Raw genomic sequence first — 19,300 nt, forward strand, 5'->3', positions numbered from 1 at the left:
CTCCTACTACTATTGTGGAGCTGTCTATCTCTCTTTTCAGTGCTGTTTGTTTTATGTAGTTTGGAGCCCTGTCGTTGGGTGCATAAATATTTATTCTGGTTATGTCCTCCTGGTGTCCTGATCCTTTAATCATTATATAGTGTCCTTCCCTATCATTTGGGGTGGATTTTACTTTAAGGTCTATTTTGTCAGAGATTAGTATTGCCACTCCTGCTCTTTTTTGAGTGTTGTTTGCTTGATATAGTTTTTTCCATCCTTTGAGTTTTAGTTTGTTTGTGTCTTTAAGTCTAAGGTGTGTCTCTCACAGGCACCATGTAGACAGATCTTGGTTTTTAATCTAATCTGCCACTCTCTCTCTTTATTGGTGCATTTAGTCCATTTACATTCAGTGTAATTATTGATAGGTATGAGTCTAGTGCTGTCATTTTGATGTCTTTTTTTTGTGTGTTGTTCACAGTTTCTTTGTTCCACTTAATTTTTTGTGCTGAGTCGTTTTTCTTTATATATTTTCATTTTTATTGATTTTGTGTTTGCTTAGTCTTTATAGTTTTCTAGTTTTTTATTTTGACTTGTAGGATTGTTAGTTTTCTTTGTGGGTACCTTAATATTTACCCCTATTTTTCTAAGTTTACACTAGTCTTTTATTTCTTTATATCACCTTGACTTCCTCTCCATTTGAAAAATCTCAGTCTACATTTTTTAAGTCTCTCTTTTTTGTTTTAATGTTGTCATTTTTTACATACTGACATCTGTTACCCTATTTTAAGTGGTTTAGCTTTGATTTGCTTTTGTGAATTCCCTATCTGGGTTGATATCTGGTTGCTCTGTCCTGTGTTCTAGTCTTGGGTTGTTACCTGATCTTACTGATTTTCTATCCGGAGGACTGCCTTTATATTTCTTGTAATTTTAGTCTGGTTTTTGCAAATTCCCTAAACTTCTTTTTATCTGGAAGTGCCCTAATTTTGCCATCATATTTGAGAGACAGTTTTGCTGGATATGTAATTCTTGGCTGGCAGTTTTTTTCCTTCAGTGCTTTATATATGTCATCCCATTGCCTTCTTGCCTGCATAGTTTTTGCTAGGTAGTCGAGCTTATTTGTATTGACTCTCCTTTGTAGGTGACTTTTCGTTTATTCACAGCCGCTCTTAAAATTCTCTCTTTATCTTTGGTTTCGGCAAGTTTGATTATGGTATGTCTTGGTGACTTTCTTTTGGGATCTACGTTATGTGCAGTTCAATGAACATCTTGGATAGATATCTTGTCATGTTTCACGGTATCAGGAAAGTTTTCTGCCAACAAATCTTGAACAATTCTCTCTGTATTTTCTGTAATTCCCCCCCTGTTCTGGTACTCCAATTACTCGTAGGTTATTCTTCTTGATAGAGTCCCACATAATTCTTAGGGTTTCTTCATTTTTTTAAATCCTTTTATCTGATTCTTCCTCAAATAAGTTGGTGTCAAGTGCTTTATCTTCAATGTCACTAATTCTGACTTCCATTGCCTCAATTCTGCTCCTATGACTTTCTATTGAGTTGTCTAATTCTGAAATTTTATTGTTAATCTTCTGGATTTCTGATTGCTGTCTCTCTATGAATTCTTGCAGCCTGTTAACTTTGTCATTATGCTCTTCTCTAATCTTTTTAATTTCCTCTGTTGCATATTCTGCATTTTGCTTAATTTCCTTCCTAATTTCTTGAAGAGTTCTGTATGTTAATCTTTTGTATTCTGCCTCTGGTAATTCTAAGAAATTTTCCTCCCTTGGAAAATTTCTAGATTCTTTATTTTGGAAGCTTACTGAAGCCATCATGGATTGCCTCTTTATGTGATTTGCTATGGGCTGTTGTCTCTGAGCCATCAATAAGTTATTGTATTTATTTATATTATGTTTGTTTACTGTGCCCCAGCTTCTTGTTTTGTTTTGATATGCACAGATAGGCTGCTTGTATAAGCTTGTTTGATTATTGGCACCTTTGAAGCTCTAATGTCCTGTCACCAGGTGGTTAAATCTGTTGCTAGGTATGTGATCTCAGGATTGTGCCCACTCCTCCTGTATGGATTCAGCTCAGGTGCCCAGGTAGATCGCCATCAAGTGTGTGGTGTAGGCTCTCACTTACAGTCCTAGACAGGCATGGGTGATTGGTTTAGGCACAGGCATCTGGCTGCAGGAGGGGGACATACTCTGAGCAAGGCAGGGGGCTGACGGCTGCCCCCGAGTGACCAGGAGGAAGGTGTGTCCCTGTTCCTTAGAGCGTGTAGGTGGGTGGGTTTTACAGCTGGACTATGAGCACCTAATACTGTTGGCTGTAAGCACTGGGGGGCACGTCTTATTCATGGGCCCCTCTCGCATGTGGCTAGGTGACATGGGTGGAGCCAGTAGTCCTTAGGCCCCTGATGTGGGTAGGTGAAGACCTTGCTTAATGGGCAGAGCAGTGTCAAACATCAAGAGCCTGCCACTTCACAGCTGAAACAGTTGAAGATAGAGTTCTGGTATATATCCTGTTTTACTGTGGTAAGGAGGGCGTAAGCTGTTGAGATGGGTCCACACAAGTCTATGCAGGGGGAAAGGCACTCAAAGTCCGTGGATCCCTTCTGCCTGTGCCTAAGCAAAGGAGCTGTGCCTACCCTGGGTTCCTGGCTTAGGGGAGCCGGCAGTTTATTTTTCCCCATTTGTTAATTTGTTCACTCTTCAAGGTAGGGAGAATGGCTCCGGGCGTGTTAATGGATCCTACTTCCCACCTAGGGGACTTGGCAGTTGCTGAAGCCGGTCTGGGACCCAGTACAGAGCAGGGAGCGGGGACGTAAATGGGAGAGAAGTTTTTCCCTAAGAGGGTGTTTTTGATCCACGCAGTAGCCATATGCAAGTACTTATCTTTCGCTGATCCAGGGCTGCTTCTCACTGGTTCTGGGTGGCTGTGTAGAGTCTCTGGTGCTGGGTCTCTCCTGGTGTGGAAAATGCACCTTCCGAGCACTGCTACTTGTCTGCCTCACCACTCATCCCCGAGCTGGTCAGGCCTGAAGGGCTCGGGCTCTTGCCGGGTCAGGTCTGGCAACTCCTCGCTGCTTCCGAACTGTCTCTTCCTCCCCTTGCCGCTCAGTCCGGTTCCTCAACTCTACCTTTGATGTTCAGGGCTCCCAGATTGCCATATATAATTGAATCACTTGTTTTTTGGGGTCTTTATTGTAAGAGGGTCCACTGGAAGCATCTGACTACTCTGCCATCTTGGCCCCACCTCCATGACCAACCCTTGACTGATAGAGTCCCGTCTGTCTGCTGCCTTCTCCGTCCCGACATGGTCCAGTGCCTGCACATAGGGCCTCTGAAGGTGCTTGCCAAGTGCCTGCCTGGCTTGGTCTTGGTTTTACCTCTGGTGACCCATTTCCTCTGTCTGCTCAGTGACTCATTGCTCATTGGTGCCTGCCATCTCCCATTGGGCCCCAGAGAACAAGATAGTATCCAGAAAACTCTCCTTGCTGCTGGCACAGACACCGTGGTCGCACATGTATACTAAAACGGCCCAGGCACAGGTTTAGTGTGAAACGTGGGCTGTTCACTGATGCATGGGTTCAGGGATCTGTGAGTGTGGTCAGACAGAAGCCAAGCCCCACCCTGGACACCCTTCTTGAGGCAGGGCAGCTGCACACATACCTCTTAGGGAGGAGTGGGAAGGCTCTGTTGGCAGTGTATGCAAGTGTGCGCACAGGAGTGAGCTTAGTACAGTCAGGGAGGGCTTCCTACAGGATTGACGTGGTGCAGGGCATGCACAGAGAAGCACATGGAAGGATCAGGATAAGTTGGCTCAGTTGGAGGAATGTTCTGGTGATGTGACCCTCCTCTCCGCTCTGGCTGTGACCAGGACTTGGAACAGAAGCTGTGCCTGCAGGAGCAGGATGCTGCCGTCGTGAAGAACATGAAGTCGGAGCTGGTGCGGCTCCCCAAGGTGGAGCGGGAGCTGAGGCAGCTGCGGGAGGAGAATGCTCGCCTACGGTGAGGGGCTGGGGAACAGTGTGGGGGATGGGGACACCAGTGGTGCGAGGGGGTAGGGGCTCTGGGGCTTGGGGGCCCCCAGCGGGTCGGGGGCCTCTATGGGGCAGGAGCCTTTGAGGGGTGGGGTTCTCCAGGGTGCAGGGGCCTCTGAGGGACGAGAGGTCTCCAGGAGGCAGGGGCCTCTGAGGGGCAGGAGATCTCCGGGAGATAGGGACCTCCGAGAGGCAGGGGGTCTGTGGGGAACAAGGAGCTCCAGGGCCAGGAGCCCTGCCATGTCAGCATCTCCTAGCCTTGGGTAGTGGTATCCTCGACTGGGAGCCCGAGACGCAGCCCTGTGGGCAGAGGCCTGTCCTTGGGGTCCGAGGCTCAGCCCCTTGGGCAGGGGTCCCCATTCTTTTTGAGATCTTAGGTGCAGCCCTGTGGGCAGGGAGCCCATCCTCCTCGGCCCAGGTATTGGTTATGCCCAGTGCCTGCGCAAGTGGGCCCCAGGGTACGTGACTGTCTGAGTGACCTCATTTCCATCCCTCACCTGCCAGGGAGATTAGAGAGACCCACGGGCTGCTCCAGGAGGAGCTGGAAGGGCTGCAGAGGCGGCTGGGGAGGCAGGAGAAGCTGCAGGAGGAGCTGGTCAGCCTAGAGCTGGAGAAGGAGGTAAGGCCCTGGTAGGGAGCTGCACTGCGGGGTGTCCCCTGCTTGGCCATGCTTATGCTCTGGGGGGACCTGGGACATTCCGGTTATACGGTCCAGCTGGTCACTTAACACGTGGAAGCCGTTGTGGGGGTGTGACAGGCAGAATAATGCCCCAGAGACTCCCATTTCCCTGTTCACAGAGCCTGTGAACATGTTGGGTTATGTGGCAAAGGGAGTAACGGTTGCTGGTCTGTTGATCCTGGATTATCGGGTGGGCCTTCATTACAGGGCCCTTCGTGTTGGAGAGGGAGACAGGAGAGGGGTCAGGGTGAGGCAATGGGAGCAACACTCACCTCGTCATTGCTGGCTCTGAAGTGGAGGAAGGGCCACGAGCCAGGAATGCGGGCGGCTTCTAGTAGTTAGAAAGGGCAAGGAAACAGCTTCTCCCCTAAAGCCTCTGTGAAGGAGTCAGCCCTGCCTGCCGCACCTGGATTTTAGCTCAGGGAGGCCCATTTTGAGCTTCTGACCTCCAGAGTTGTAAGATAAGAAGCCACGGAGTTTGTGGTAATCTGTTTACAGCAGCATAGGAAGCTAGTCCAGGTGGGAGTTAGAGAGGGAACGGTGAAAAGCAGAACTACCCACAGGAGTGAGTGGGAACCTGTGCCGGGCTGCTTCTTGCAGCGTCTGCTGTAGGACCTGCAGGTGACCTTTGGTGGGAAGAGGATGTCAGCACTGGTACCATCTCCAAGGTCACCTTGCTGAATGGGTGGAGAGAGTGAGACTCTGGAGGCCAGTGCTCTTGCCCAGCACACAGTGAGTGTGTGCTGCATTGTGAACCAGAGCTAAGGCCTTGGCTGCTGGCCCGGGGGTTTTCTTTCCAACCATATGCCACCCCATGGCATAAACCATGTCCCTGTCACCCAAGAGTTCTTGCAGACTCATGGAATGTAAAGCTCATCTGGCATCTGTAGTAGTTGTCAGCTGCCCCACCTGCTGGGGCCGCTCCCTGCGTGAGTGCCCTCAGGTGGCATAGAGGGTGTCACCCTTCCCATAGCTCTAGGAAGACTGAGGAATTGTGGGTCCTTGGCTTTTGTGCCCTGAGGGGCCTGTGCACCAAGGAGGCCCCCTGAGGCTGGCCCAAGGCCACCACAGGACCCAGGGCAGAGCTCCTCATTCCATTGTGGTTTATTCAGAAACATAGCCTGAAAAGACACCCTGGAGCCAAGCAGTGTTTCCTCCGGACATAGTTCTGTTTGAACCCCTGCCCCCCAAATAAAAACAGAAACAAGCAAACCTTCACTAAGGCCATGGCCACGTGCTGGCTGACCACTCCCTTTAATCCAGCCACGTTGGGCCCAGACGGACAAGAGACCCCAGTCTGCCCTCCGAGGGGTCACAGTCCAGTAGAAGTAACACTGTTTTCCACCCTCTGCCGTTTTTCACTTGGCCAAGCTCTTCTCCAGCCTCCATTTCATTTGAGCTCCTCAGTCACTGTGGGCATGGCCGGGGCAGGGATTCTGGCCCCAGCTCTAGATGTCAGAAGCCCAAGCCGGGAAGCCTGGTAGACTGGCCACTGCTCTGACCTGCCACTCTCCTCTCTTCTCTGTGCTGCCCCAGAGCCTCCCGTGAGTGCTGGGCTGACGGTGGCCTTCCATCTGGGCTCACCTGTCATGTTCCCTCTGTCCTGAGTGGCAGGGCTACATTGTGGACAGCATGGGGGTCTCGAGTGACACCCCCTTGTTTTAGGCCTGGGCGGTGCTTGCTGGTTGCTGACCCTGGGCAAGTGACTGGCCCTCTGTCTGTCTGGTCATCTGCACACTGAGGATGGTCACAGCGTCTGCGTGTTGTGTGTGTGGGTTAAGTAGATTTGCAGAGACGGTGCCACTGACTTTAATAATGCAATCATCACGATCATACGGCCTTGCAAGGGCCTGCTGCAGGCAGGTGCTCATGTCAGAGGGTGCAGGGAGGGGGAAGGCAAAGGGAGGCCACACAGAGGCACTTGCCCCTGCCAACAGTTGGTTATAGGCTAGAAGGGGAGTGAGACTCAAACAGTGTTTTGGGGCGTGGGTCAGTGGGGAATAGGCATGTGAAATAGGAGGAGTCACCCTGGGTGCTGTGCACAGTGGGGGTGTCAGCCCTGACTCCCCTTCTTCAGGGCTGATTCTCTGCTGCCTGCGGGGCTGCTGGTCCTCGTCTGCTATGACCTTAGGGGGGAAGTTGGGGGTGGAATTTGGCTCTGGGACTGAGTCCCTTTGTCCCAGGCACTGTCCCTAGGCACCATGAGGAGCTCCTGGGCGGGGAGGGAGTGGCAAGGCCTGTGGTTCATGCCCAGCATCTGCCCTCTGGGCACAGATTGGCAGGACCATCCCTGAGGCTATTTGCCCCCCACCCCCCACATTCCTTTAGCTTGCTGGGGTTCAAACTCTAATTCAGGGACCAGGAGGGTGTGAGGTATGGCATGTACATGGTAACTTCAGCATCGGGAAATAACTAGACTGCTTTGGAATAGACTCAGCATTTTTGCATTCTTCCTCAAAGGGGAGGGCAGACTCGTCTGACAGATCAGAGGTTTTAAAATTTCATATCACATTTTAAAACCTGCTGGCCCAGTGATGCCGGGGAGACTTAGTGTCATTATCATCGTCTCTAGACAAGAATAACTTGGTCTAGGGGATTGGTGTGTGTATTAGTCAGGGTTCTACAGAGAAACAGAGCCGACAGCATACACACACAGACATACATGTTGACATTGATTGATTTTAAGGAATTGGCTCACTCATTGTGGGGTTGGCAAGTTCAGAATATGTAGGCCAGCAAGCCAGAAACTCTGGCAGGATGTCTATGTTACAGTCTTGAGGCAGAGTTTCTTCTTTTCCAGAAACCTCAGTTTTTGCTTTTAAGGCCTCCAACTGATTGGATGAGGCCCACCCATGTTATGGAGGGCAATCTCCTTCACTTAAAGTCAGCTGAATGAATCAACCACATCTATAAAATACTGTCACACTGACAGAGTAGTGTTTGATGAAATACCTGAGCCCTGTAGCCTAGCTGAGTAGATACAGCAAATTCACTATTACAGTGTGCATGCAGTTAGGAGGTGAGAGAGGGTGGACGATGGTGTGGGGTGGACAGGAAGGACTGGAGGGTCATAGCCCTTGGCTGGAGGTGATATGGACGTGGCTTTACCTGCTTGGCCTTCTTTGTCTTTGCAGAGGCTGCTGGGGAAGCTGCAGAGCTGGGAGAGGCTGGACCAGACCACAGGCTTGCACATCAGGTAGGCGGAGGGACGATCTCCCGTTGTCCCGCTCTCTCTGAGTGGAGCATTGGCCTCACCTCTGGCAGACGTGGCCCTCCTCCCTGAGCTCTCTTCAGTGAAGTTCCTCTGCGGGCTGTTGGTGGGGAAGCTCTTGCTGCCTGCCGTTCAGGTTTAATGAGGTGCTTTCACGGAGAGGGGGTAATAGAACTAAGTGGCTCTCCCTGCTGAAGCCTTAATAGCGTCTTCATTTAGAATCAGAATACCTGCAGCCTCACAGAGGCAGGTACTCGATTGCCCTGCATTGCTGGGCTTTGTTAGCAGGCGCTTTTCTGGGTATACTGAGTAGGTAGCTGCTCTTTGGGGAAGTTGTTCCTTTTAGGTGATTGCAATGAGTAGAGATGAGCTGAGTTTAAAAAAAAAAAAAAGCGAAGGTTATTGTCTCAATCAGGCCCCTGTAGCTGCCGTCTCAGCTAGTTTGTGCCAAGCTAAACACTAGCAGGTGTGGAAGGTGAGTGTGGAGTGGCAGGTGGATCGAAGCTGGCGGCTGCCTGCCTATACGCAGGCGAGGAGGCTGAGCATTGGGGATTTTGTTCCCTGATCTGTAGCCAGGTGCCAGATGGGCATTGTTCCAAATCCCTGTAGCCAGTCCAATCTGTCACACTGCGCCGTCCCCCCAGGGAGCTGCTGCTCATCTCTCTCCAGTGGTGCTGCAGGTGCTGCCCTCCCAGCCTCTGTGGCCTGGCTGCCTGCCCGCCTTGTGGCCCTGGGTCCTGGGGAGGCCGAGGATCGATCAGTCTGCGTTAGTCATTGGTGCCTGGGGCACATGGCCTGTGGCACTAAAAGACTCCTTGTTTCCCATTGCTTGTGGGATGAGACCTGCAGACTCTTGCTGTCTTCCCTGCTGCTCTTTGAAGCTGGGTTAGGATGGGCCCTGTCTCACAGAGCCACCCTGCCATTAACACTGCCCGGTCGCTGGCTCTGGAACTGGCTCCTGCCACCCGCTGGCACTGGCTTCAGTCCTTGGTCACGTAGAAGTGCCTCTTCATTTCCTGTGCCTTGGTGAGTCACAGAGGTGTGACGTGAGGCTGCCAGCCCCTCCGGACCTCACCTGCAAGAGCTAGGCTCCTGTCGGCTGTCCCAGCGAGTCCTGATGCGTGCACCTCCTCCTGTCCTCTGGGCTCATTAACTCACTGGAACACATCCTGCCTGGCCCCAGGGATGCCACAGTCCCATCAGAAAGCTCCGTGACTTCTTTCTAGTGAAGGTGATCAGAGCCCACCCATGCCCGGTTGGTACTCAGGCTCAGCCAGGCAAGCCCAGCTAGCTGTCTAACCAGCTGCTTCTGCCAAAGGGGTGCAAGGGCCCCATGGCCAGAGGCAAAGAGAGTGCAGCTGTTCCTTGGGCCATGGTGGCTCCACTTGCAACCTTGAGGGCTCTGCTGCAAGCATGGCTGGCTTCAGGAAGCTGGTGTTGCAGTCTGACATGGCCAGCTTGGCCGGACATTGCCTCTGGTGGAGTCTTGGGTGGCCGTGTGCTTTGCCTGCTGTGTGTTTGTCAGTCCTTCCCTTAGTGGCCTGGCATGGGATCAGGGAGAGGAGGGGACTGGTCCAGGGGTCTGACAGAGGGGGGGCCACCTGTACCCTCTGCCAGCTTAGGGCTGGGCAGGGAAGAAGGGGCGTTTGTGGGTGGTGCCCTGGGGGTCGTCACCAAGGAGGCCGGGGGGCTGTGGCAGAGCCCCGGTTCTGGTTCCATTTCCTGCTGTGCTCCCAGCCAGTGTCTCATCTCTGGAAAGGGGAGTGCCTGGCTTCCTCGCACCCTGTCATGAAGGTGACCATGAGCCTGCACCCTAGGGGTGCTCTGTGTTGGCAGAGCAGTGCTGTTATTGACTGTCCTGAGCAGCCAAGGGCTGGTTTCTAGAAAGACCCACAGAGCCTTCCTCACCCATGGTCTGGAACCTCTTCATCCCTTTAGGTTCCCTTGGTTGAGGCTCCTGGGGAAAGCGGTTTCTCCCTCATGTGCTCTCTCTGCTGGGCCTGGGCCTCTCAGGGGCTGTTCTGGGTGTCTGGCAGCGGGGACCCTCAACTCCTCCTGTCAGATTTTCTGGACCCCACAGTCCTTCTGGCGCCATTGCCCCTTTCTCCAGTGGTGGTGCAGTTGCCATCTGTCGAGGGGCAGGCCTCACCCTCAGGTGACTCCCATGCACAACTCAGAAGATTGTGTTCATAACAGAACAGTCCATGGGAATGCGGGCCTGTGGCACTAAATACGGCCAGGTCTCCACTTACCTGGAGATTTTGGGAAAATGCAGATTCCTGGGCTATACCCCAGCTCCGTCGAGTCACCATCTCTAAGGGCTGGACTCAAGTATTGGGGTGGTCTTGAATACTAGGATGAGGATTTGGCTTGGTTTTTATGTTTTTGTTTGCTAGGTTTGGAGCAGTTATTTGAGATTTCTGAGCAGGGATGGTGACTTGATGAAGCCCATGCTTCATGACACTGAGTATGATGGTGGAACAGGAAGAGGGCTGCAGGAAGCTGTGAAGAATTGGCCCATCGCTGTGACCTGGGGTCTCTGCAGGAGGGGCATGAGCAGGCCGGACCCACGGGAGAAACGGGCACGCTCGATGGGCACAGCTGACAAAGAAGAGTGCTTGTGACACCATCTGAGAGTGGCTGTCTCGGCCCCTGGGGGTGGGTCTGCTCAGGATGGGCCTAGGGTGGACCCGCACCGTCATCCGGGAGGTGCTTAGTGCTAGTGGAGTGGCAATGGGGTCGTCTCAGACCTTGTTAAACTGAGTGGCTCCACATCCTATCTTTGGGTTCTTGGGTGTCCCGTCCCTTTCCTATGCCTCAGTTTTCGTAGAACTCTGTCTTTTCGTCACTGAGGTTGTGAATCTCTGGGAATCTGATGAAAGCCACAGACTTTTGCCCCTTGAAAACTCACATTTGGACGTGCATGCATATACACTTACACGGGGACCACTCTTCTGAAGCCCACTGGGACCTGAGGTGACAGTCACCTCTGACTGACCTCAGAAACCAGCATGAATGGTGGGAGTGACTTTTGGCATGTGCTGAGTGGCCTTGAGCTCACGTGCTTTTAGGCCCAGGTGGTGCTGTAATTTTGGGGCAGAGGCCTCTGGTTTGGGGCTTGCCTTGGTCCAGGCCCAGCCTCTGTCTCACAGTCTTCACCTGTCTGAGGGTGGGCCACCACTAGGTGGCACACATTCCTTGGTGATCCTGGCCTCTGGGTCCCCTGGAGCTGCCAGTGGGGCTCCATGGAGGCTCCCTCAGCAATTCCTGACCTCGCCAAGGTGCATCCTTGCTGAAAGCAGCTTTCGGTTGAGCAGGGAGTGAGGGCCTCTCATTGATGGTACCTGCCTGCCTCTGAGCAGCCCATCGCCATTTTGACTATTCCATGTCTGCCCTGCTCTCGACCAGCTTCTCCAGTGGTCCTTCAACCCTCAGGTCTGTGAGAGCTGGTGTTGAGACCTAATAGGACCTGTCTGGGGTCTCTGTAGGGGCTGTGGTTTTTCTCAGATCCTCAGAGGGGTCTGTGGCCAAGCCGAGGTAAAGAGGTATGACCTGGTCTGACTCCTGCAGAGGCTGTTCAGGTGTCACATAGCATGATGGGGTCACCTCTCCTCGACTTGGGGTTTCCTGTATTGGAGAAGCCCAGAGACATGAGGAGAGCTGGATGGGGCAGTTGGTGTCATCCTGAAGGAGCCCCTTTGAGCAGAGGCTGAGCTTCCTGGTGAGAGAGAACGGGGCTTGACATGATGAGGTAGTGCCCAAGCCCCGCCCTAGCACCACAATATCACGGAGGATGGAGCCCGGTTCATTGCTGAATAGTGGGGATTGCTGTCTCTGAAATTCCCTAAGTTCTCTCCAGAAGCAGAGACTGTCAGGGCCTCCTGGAGACTGGAAAGAATTTCCCGTGCTCACACGAGACCCTGCATGGGACCCCGTCCCTAGGAGTGCCTTCTGTAACATTTTGCTGCCTTTGCAAAACCAGCTGGTCTGCTGGTGCCTATTCCCTCCCCAGCCTCATTCTCTCTAGGGTCCCTGTGCTCTGGGTGGTAGGTGGTAGGCGGGGCCCCCATGAGGCCTACAGGGGAGCATGGGTGTGCTGTTCGGCAGCACATTTAGGTTTTGGGCCCCTGGTCTGGCCTTTGAAACCAGGTCCTGGCCTCCTCTGCTGCCTTGTTTGTGGCATCTGGTCAGATCCAGCCATCAAGACCTGATGCACACCTGGCCCTGCGCCAGGGAGTGAAGGGTCCCCTGCCCACAGGTAGAGCTCAGGGGTGGAGGGACAGGTACAGTCAAGAGTGGGGATCAGCCCCACCTCATCCAATGTGTGGACTGCCACGTGGACAGTGAAGACACGGGATAGGGGCCGAGCTGCGGAGGGCGCTGCCGTCCCACCAGGGTGCCAGGAGAGCCGAGCGGGTCATGGATGGGTGCCTGCTTTCTCGGACTAGGTTGTCCACCCTCAATGTTGTCCATGCCTTGTCTGGCACGTTGAGATGTTCTCAGGACGTTGAGACCATGGGGGTGGCAGAGATGCACTGCCTGTGGGAGATGCTGTCTGAGCACAGGCATGGGGGGCCTATGTACCGGAAGAGGGTGGAGGGAGCTTGATGTGTGGATACCCTCGTCCTGCAGGACTCTGAAGTGGACTGAGGATTGAGCCGCAAGGGGTAGCTTGTGAAAGTGCGTGTTGGACTGTGACATGATGAAATCCATCTTTCAGGAACTTGGCCTGTCTGGGGGGATGATTTAAAGGTTCTGGACGTGGAGGCCAGGAGCCGCCCCCTGAGACTGTCAACCCAGGCACTGAGGGACTGAGAAGAGGAACGACTGAGAGGCTGGTGGGAAAAGATGGAGCTAATGGAGCTCATCCCAGGAATGCAAGGATGGCTCATCTTTTGAAGCCAATTAATGTATTTCACAATCTTAATAGAATAAAGGAGAAAAAAACCCCGTGTGATCCTCTCAATAGACGCAGAAAAGCGTTTGATAAAATTCAACATCTGTTCATGATTAAAACTCTCAGCAAACTAGGAATAGAAGGTATTCTTCAGCCTAATAAAGGGCATCTACAAAATTCCTACAGCTAATGTAATACTTAGGGTAAAAGACTGCTGCTTTCCCCCTAATGCTGGGGAAAAGGCAAGGCTGTCTGTTCCTGCCACATGTGTTCAGCAGTGTACTGAAGGTCCTAGCCAGTGCGGTGAGGTAAGAAAAAGAAATGAAAGGCATGCATATTTGAAAGGAAAAAATACAGCAGCCTCTGTTCATAGACCATATAATTATTTACATAGAAAATCCCAAGGAATCTATCAAAAGCTACTAGAACTAATAAGCAAGTTTAGTAGAGTCAAGGCATACAAGGGCAATGTATAAAAATACATTGAATTGCTATATGCCATCAATGAATAACTGGAAATAGATACCATTTACAGTATCATTACAAAAAAAACAAACATGAAATACTTAGGAATAAATTTAACAGAACATGTGCAAGATCTGAAAACTCTTAAGATGTTGCTGAGAGAAATTTAAGATGACCTAAATAAATGGAGAGATATACTGTATTTGTGTATCGGAAGACTTGGTATTATTAAGATACCAGTTTGGTCAAACGGATCCATACATTCAGTGCAATCCCAATGAGAGTCCAGCAGCCTTTTGTTGTAGAAACTGACAAACTGACTCTAGCATTTCTATAGAAATGCAAAGGACCTAGAATAGCCATAGCAATTTTGAAAAAGAACCAAGTTGGAAGGCTTATGCTGGCTAATTTCAAGACACACTATAAACTGCATTAATTAATCAAGTGTGATGTTTGCACAAGGATAGGCATATAAATCAGTAAACAGGATAGAGAGTCCAGAAGCAACCCAAAAATACAGTGTTAGTTGATATTCATCAAAGGTCTCAAGGTAATTCAGTGGGAAAAGGTAGTCTTTAACAGATGGTGTTGAAATAGCTGCCTCTATGGAAAAAATGTGAACCTCAGCACTCACCTCAGACCACACACAGAACTTAAATGGATCCTAGGCTGAAATATAAAAGCTGAAACTTCTGGAAGCTTGGGTTTGGCCAAGATCTCTTTTTATTTTTAAAACAATCTTTTTATTTTAGAACAAAGAGTTCCCAAATACCCTGCACCCAGTTCCCCATATTATTAGTATCTTACATTAGTATGGCATACTTGTTACAATTAGCTAACCAATATCGATACATTATTATTAACTAAAGTCAGAGTTTATTTAGATTTCCTTAGTTTTCCCTCGTGTCATTTATCTGTTCCAGGATCCCATCTAGGATACTACACTACATTCAGTTGTCACATCCCCTTAGGCTCCTCTTGGCTGTGGCAGTTTTTCAAACTTTTCTTGGTTTTGATGACCTTGATAGTTTTGAGGAGTCAGGTATTTTATAGCATGTCCTTCAGTGAGGATTTGCCTGATGTTTTTCTCACGATTGGACTTGGGTTAAGAGTTTTTGAGAGGAAGACCACAGAGGTAAAGGGCCATCCTTTATTGCATCCACCAAGGGGGCATGCTTTCAACATGGCTTTCACTCTTGGTGTTGACCTTGACCGCCTGGATGAGGTGTGTTTGTCAGGTTTCTCCAGTGTCAAGTTACTCTTTTTTTCTGTACTGTACTCTCTGGAAGGAAGTCACTATGTGCAACTCATACTTAAGGGCTGGAGAGTTATGCTCTACCTCCTTGAGGGAGGAGTAGTATATAAATTATTTGGAATTCTTCTGCATGGGAGATTTGCCTCTTCTCCCTTATTGATTTATTTATTCAGTCATTTTTTAAAATCAGAATGGATTCATGGATATTGATTTTGTACTCTGGGTTATAATCCAGTGCTACTTCAGTTATTCGGTTTGCTCTAGCTTTTGGCCAAGATTTCTTATGACACAAAAAGCATGAACATAAAAGAAAAAAAAAATCCATAAATTAGACTTCATCAAAATTAAAAAAACTTTTGTTCTTTGAAAAACACAGTTAAGAAAATGACAAGGAAAGCCGTAGACAAGGAGAAAATATTTGCAATATTTATATCTGACTTAAGACTTGTATCCAGGATGTAGAAAATGTCTTACCATGTCAGTAAGAAGAAGACAGCCATATTAAAAACATGGGCAAGAGACTGTATGCACACTTTACAAAAGAAGGTATATGAAGGACGATGAACAAGGACATGAAAAGATGCTCAACATCATTAATAATCAGGGAAATTCAAATTATGACTACCATGAAGTACCACTATATACCTAATAAATGTTAAGTGCAGTTGAGTTGATTACAACTCATAGTGACCCTATATGACAGACTAGAACTGCCACATAGGGTTTCCAAGGCTATAATCTTTACAGAAGCAGATTGCCAGGTCTTTTCTCCCACGGAGCTGCTGGTGGGTTCTAACTGCCAACCTTTGGGTTAGCAGCTGACCGTTTAACCATTGCATCACCAGGGCTGCTTGAATATACCATGGACTGCCAGAAGGAAACAAATCTGTCTTGGAGGAATACTCCTTAGAAGTGAGGATGGTGAGTCTTCGTCTTGCTTACTTTGGACACGTTATCAGGACAGACCAATCACTGGAGAAGGACATCATGCTTGGATAGCAGATGGTCAGTGAAAGAGGAGGACCCTCAGTAAGATGGATTGATACAGTGGCTGCAACAATGGGCTCAAACATACCTACTATTGTGAGGATAGGGCAGGACCAGGCAACATATCATTCTGTTATACACAGGGGTCACTATGAGTCAGAGCCAACTCGACAGCACCTAACGACAACCTAACAAATGATCATACAAAGTGTTGGCAAATATGGGGAACAGCTGAAACACTCATAAGTTGCTGGTGGGAGTGGAAAATAGGGCAGCCACTTTGAGAATAGTTTGGCGGTTTTTAACACTCTTACTATATAACCCAGCCAATTCCACTCCTAGATATTTACCTAAGAGAAAAGAAAACAAATGACCTCACAAAGTCGTGAGTGTTCCTTGCAGTTTTGTTCATTATAGTAAAAAAATGGAAATGACTGAAATGTTTATCAGAAGGTGAATGGTGAATTATGGTATATCCATACAATGGAATTCTATTCAGGTGTAAAAGGGAAGAAGCAGCTGTTATATGCAAAAACACGAGTGAATCTCTTTTGCTAAGTAAAAGAAGCCAAATTTAAGAGTTCATACTCTATGATTCCATCTATCTGAAAGTTTAGAAAAGGCAAAACTAACCTGTGGTGACAGATGGCAGATAAGTGGTTGCTTAAGGCTAGGGTTGGGATGTGATTGACTGAGGGGGAGGGGACATGAAGGAACTGTTTTATAACTTGATCGTGGTGATGGATATACAGGTGTATTCTTGTGTCAAAGTTCCCTAAACTATATCTTTAAAATGATACGTTTTAGTGTATGAGAACTGTATCTTAATAATGTTGGTCTATAAAAAATGAATAGTCACGTCTTGTGATTAGGTGTCCAAAATCCCAAAAAACTAAACCCATTGCCATTGAGTTGATTCTGACTCATAGCCTGGGTGGTGCAAATGGTTTGCACCCAGCTGCTCCCCTAAAGGTTGGTGGTTCAAACCCACCAGTGGTGCTGTGGAAGGAAGGCCTGGTGTTCAGCTTCCGAAAAGATTGTTGTTGTTGTTAGGTGCGGTCAAGTTGGTTCTGACTCATAGTGACACCAGGCACAACAGAACAAAACACTGCCCGGTCCTGTGCCATCCTCACAGTCATTGCTGTGTTTGAGCCCATTTTTGCAGCCACTGTGTCAGTCCATCTCATTGAGAGTCTTCCTCTTTTCTACTGACCCTCTGCTTTACCAAGCATGATGTCCTTCTCCAGGGACTGGTCCCTTCTCATGTTGTTGTTAGGTGCCGTCCAGTTGATTCTGACTCATAGAGACCCTGTGTATAACAGAATGAAACACTGCCTAGTCCTGTACCATCTTCACAATTGTTATGTTTGAGCCCATTGTTGCAGCCACTGTGTCAATCCATCTCACTGAGGATTTTCCTCTTTTTTTTCTGATCTTCTACTGTACCAAGCATGATGTCCTTCTCCAGGGACTGGTCCCTTCTGATAACAGGTAGCCATCTTTCTAGTATTCTCTGCTTTCAGCCAAGATCCATTTAATATCAGTAATGATATCCCTCTTTCCACGTCCTCTTCTGAATCAGGCTTGAATTTCTGGCAGTTCTCTGTTAATGTACTGCTGCAACCGTTTTTGAATTATCTTCAGCATAATTTTACTTGCATGTGATAGTAATGATATTGTTTGATGATTTCTGCATTCTGTTGGATCTTTGGAATGGGCATGAACATGGATCTCTTCCAGTCAGTTGACCAGGTAGCTGTTTTCCAAATTTCTTGGCATAGATGAGTGAGCACTTCCAGTGTTACGTCTGTTCATTGAAACATTTCAGTTGGTATTTCATCAATTCCTGGAGCCTTGTTTTTCACTAATGCTTTCAGTGCAGCTTGGACGTCTTCCTTCACTACCATTGGTTCTTGATCATATGCTACCTCCTGAAATGGTTGAATGTCAACCAATTTCTTTTGGTACAGTAACTCTGTGTATTCCTTCCATTTTCTTTTAATGCTTATTGCATCATTCAATTTTTTGCCCATAGAATTCTTCAGTATTGCAACTTGAGGCTTAAATTTTTTCTTGAGTTCTTTCAGCTTGAGAAATGCCAAGTGTGTTCTTCTCTTTCTGTTTTCTAACTCCTGCGTATTTCATTATAATACTTTGTCTTCTCAAGCTGCCCTTTGAAATCTTGCGTTCACCTCTTTAACTTCATCATTTCTTCCTTTTGCTTTAGCTACTCTACATTCAAGAGCAAGTTTCAGAATCCCTTCTGATATCCATTTTGGTCTTTTCTTTCTTTTTAATGACCTTTTGGTTTCTTCATGTATGCTATCTTTGATGTCATCCCACAGCTTGTCTGGTTTTTGGTCATTAGCGTTCAGTACATGAAATCTGTTCTTGAGATGGTCTCTAAATTCAGGTGAGGTATACTCAAGGTAGTACTTTGGCTCTTATGGACTTGTTTTAATTTTCTTCCGCTTCAACTTGAACTTGCATGTGAGCAATTGATGGTCTGTTCAGCATTCAGCCTCTAGCCTTGTTCTGACTGATGCTACTGAGCTTCTCCATTGTCTTTTTCCACAGATGTAGTCCAGTTGATTGCTCTGTATTCCATCTGGTGAGGTCCGTGTGTATAGTCTCCGTTTATGTTGTTGAAGAAAAGGCATTTGCAATGAATAAGTTGTTGGTCTTGCAAAATTCTGTCATGTGATCTCCAGTATCATTTCTATCACCAAGGACATATTTTCCAATTAGCAATCCTTCTTTGTTTCTAACTTTTGCATTCCAATCACCAGTAATTACTAATGCATCTTGATTGCATGTTTGGTAAATTTCAGACTGTAGAAGTTGGTAAAAATCTTCAGTTTCCTTATCTTTGGCATTAGCGGTTGGTGTGTAAATTTGAAAAATATTTGTATTAACTGGTCTTCTTTGTAGAGATAGGGATATTATCCTATTACTGACCTTGTACTTCAGGATAGACCTTGAAATGTTCTTTTTGAAGATGAATGTGACACCATTCCTCTTTAATTTGTCATTTCTGGCATAGTAGACCGTATGATTGTCTGATTAAAAATGGCTAATACCGGTCCATTTCACCTCACTAATGTCTAGGATGTTGATCTTTGTGCATTCCATTTTATTTTTGACGACTTCCAGTTGTCCTTGATTTATACTTTGTACAGCCACGTTCCGATTACTAATGGATGTTTGCAGCTATTTCTTCTCGTTTTAAGTCGTGCCATATCAGCAAATGTAGGTCCCAAAAGCTTTACTCCATCCATGTCATTAAGGTCGACTCTACTTTGAGGAGGCAGCTCTTCCCCAGTTGTATTTTGAGTGCCTTTCAACCTGAGGGGTTAATCTTTTGGCACTGTATGCTATCCATAACGTTTTCCCTGGCCAATTTTTTTTAGAAGTAGATTGTCAGGTTCTTGTAGGCTATAAAGATTACAGCCTAGAAAACTCTATGGAGCAATTCTACCCTGTAACAAGTGGTGTCACCATGAGTAGGAATTGACTTGATGGCAATGGATTTGGTTTGGTGTTTTTTGGTGATTAGGTATGAGAGGAATAAAAAGACCTTGGAGGTAATTTGGACTCAAATGGAGAGTGTGTGGGCAGTGCTTTCTAAAGCTGCCCTCGTTCTAGGAAGGAACCCTGCTTTGAGCTGGCCAGGCACGTGGGCAGCCAGACCCTCCTGGGTGTACCTTTGAAGCCCCACCCCAGGCTCCATCTTGTCTGGAGCACTGGCCTGTGGGTATGTATGTGCCACGGGGCCTGGCACTGTGTGAG

At 48.3% G+C, this 19,300-nt stretch overlaps 1 protein-coding gene across 1 annotated transcript in view; it reads left to right on the forward strand.

Annotated features, from left to right (window-relative positions):
• The window catches only part of MAD1L1 (mitotic arrest deficient 1 like 1), a 491,032-nt gene that overhangs the window by 23,775 nt on the left and 447,957 nt on the right, over nucleotides 1-19,300 (forward strand). The window contains exons 7-9 of the mRNA XM_004385925.2: nucleotides 3,855-3,985; nucleotides 4,522-4,636; nucleotides 7,831-7,892. Coding sequence (XP_004385982.1) covers nucleotides 3,855-3,985; nucleotides 4,522-4,636; nucleotides 7,831-7,892 — 308 coding nt within the window. The remainder of the gene's footprint in view (nucleotides 1-3,854; nucleotides 3,986-4,521; nucleotides 4,637-7,830; nucleotides 7,893-19,300) is intronic.

This window comes from Trichechus manatus, unplaced genomic scaffold (genome assembly GCF_000243295.1).
Source record: "Trichechus manatus latirostris isolate Lorelei unplaced genomic scaffold, TriManLat1.0 scaffold00151, whole genome shotgun sequence".
Lineage (NCBI taxonomy): Eukaryota > Metazoa > Chordata > Mammalia > Sirenia > Trichechidae > Trichechus > Trichechus manatus.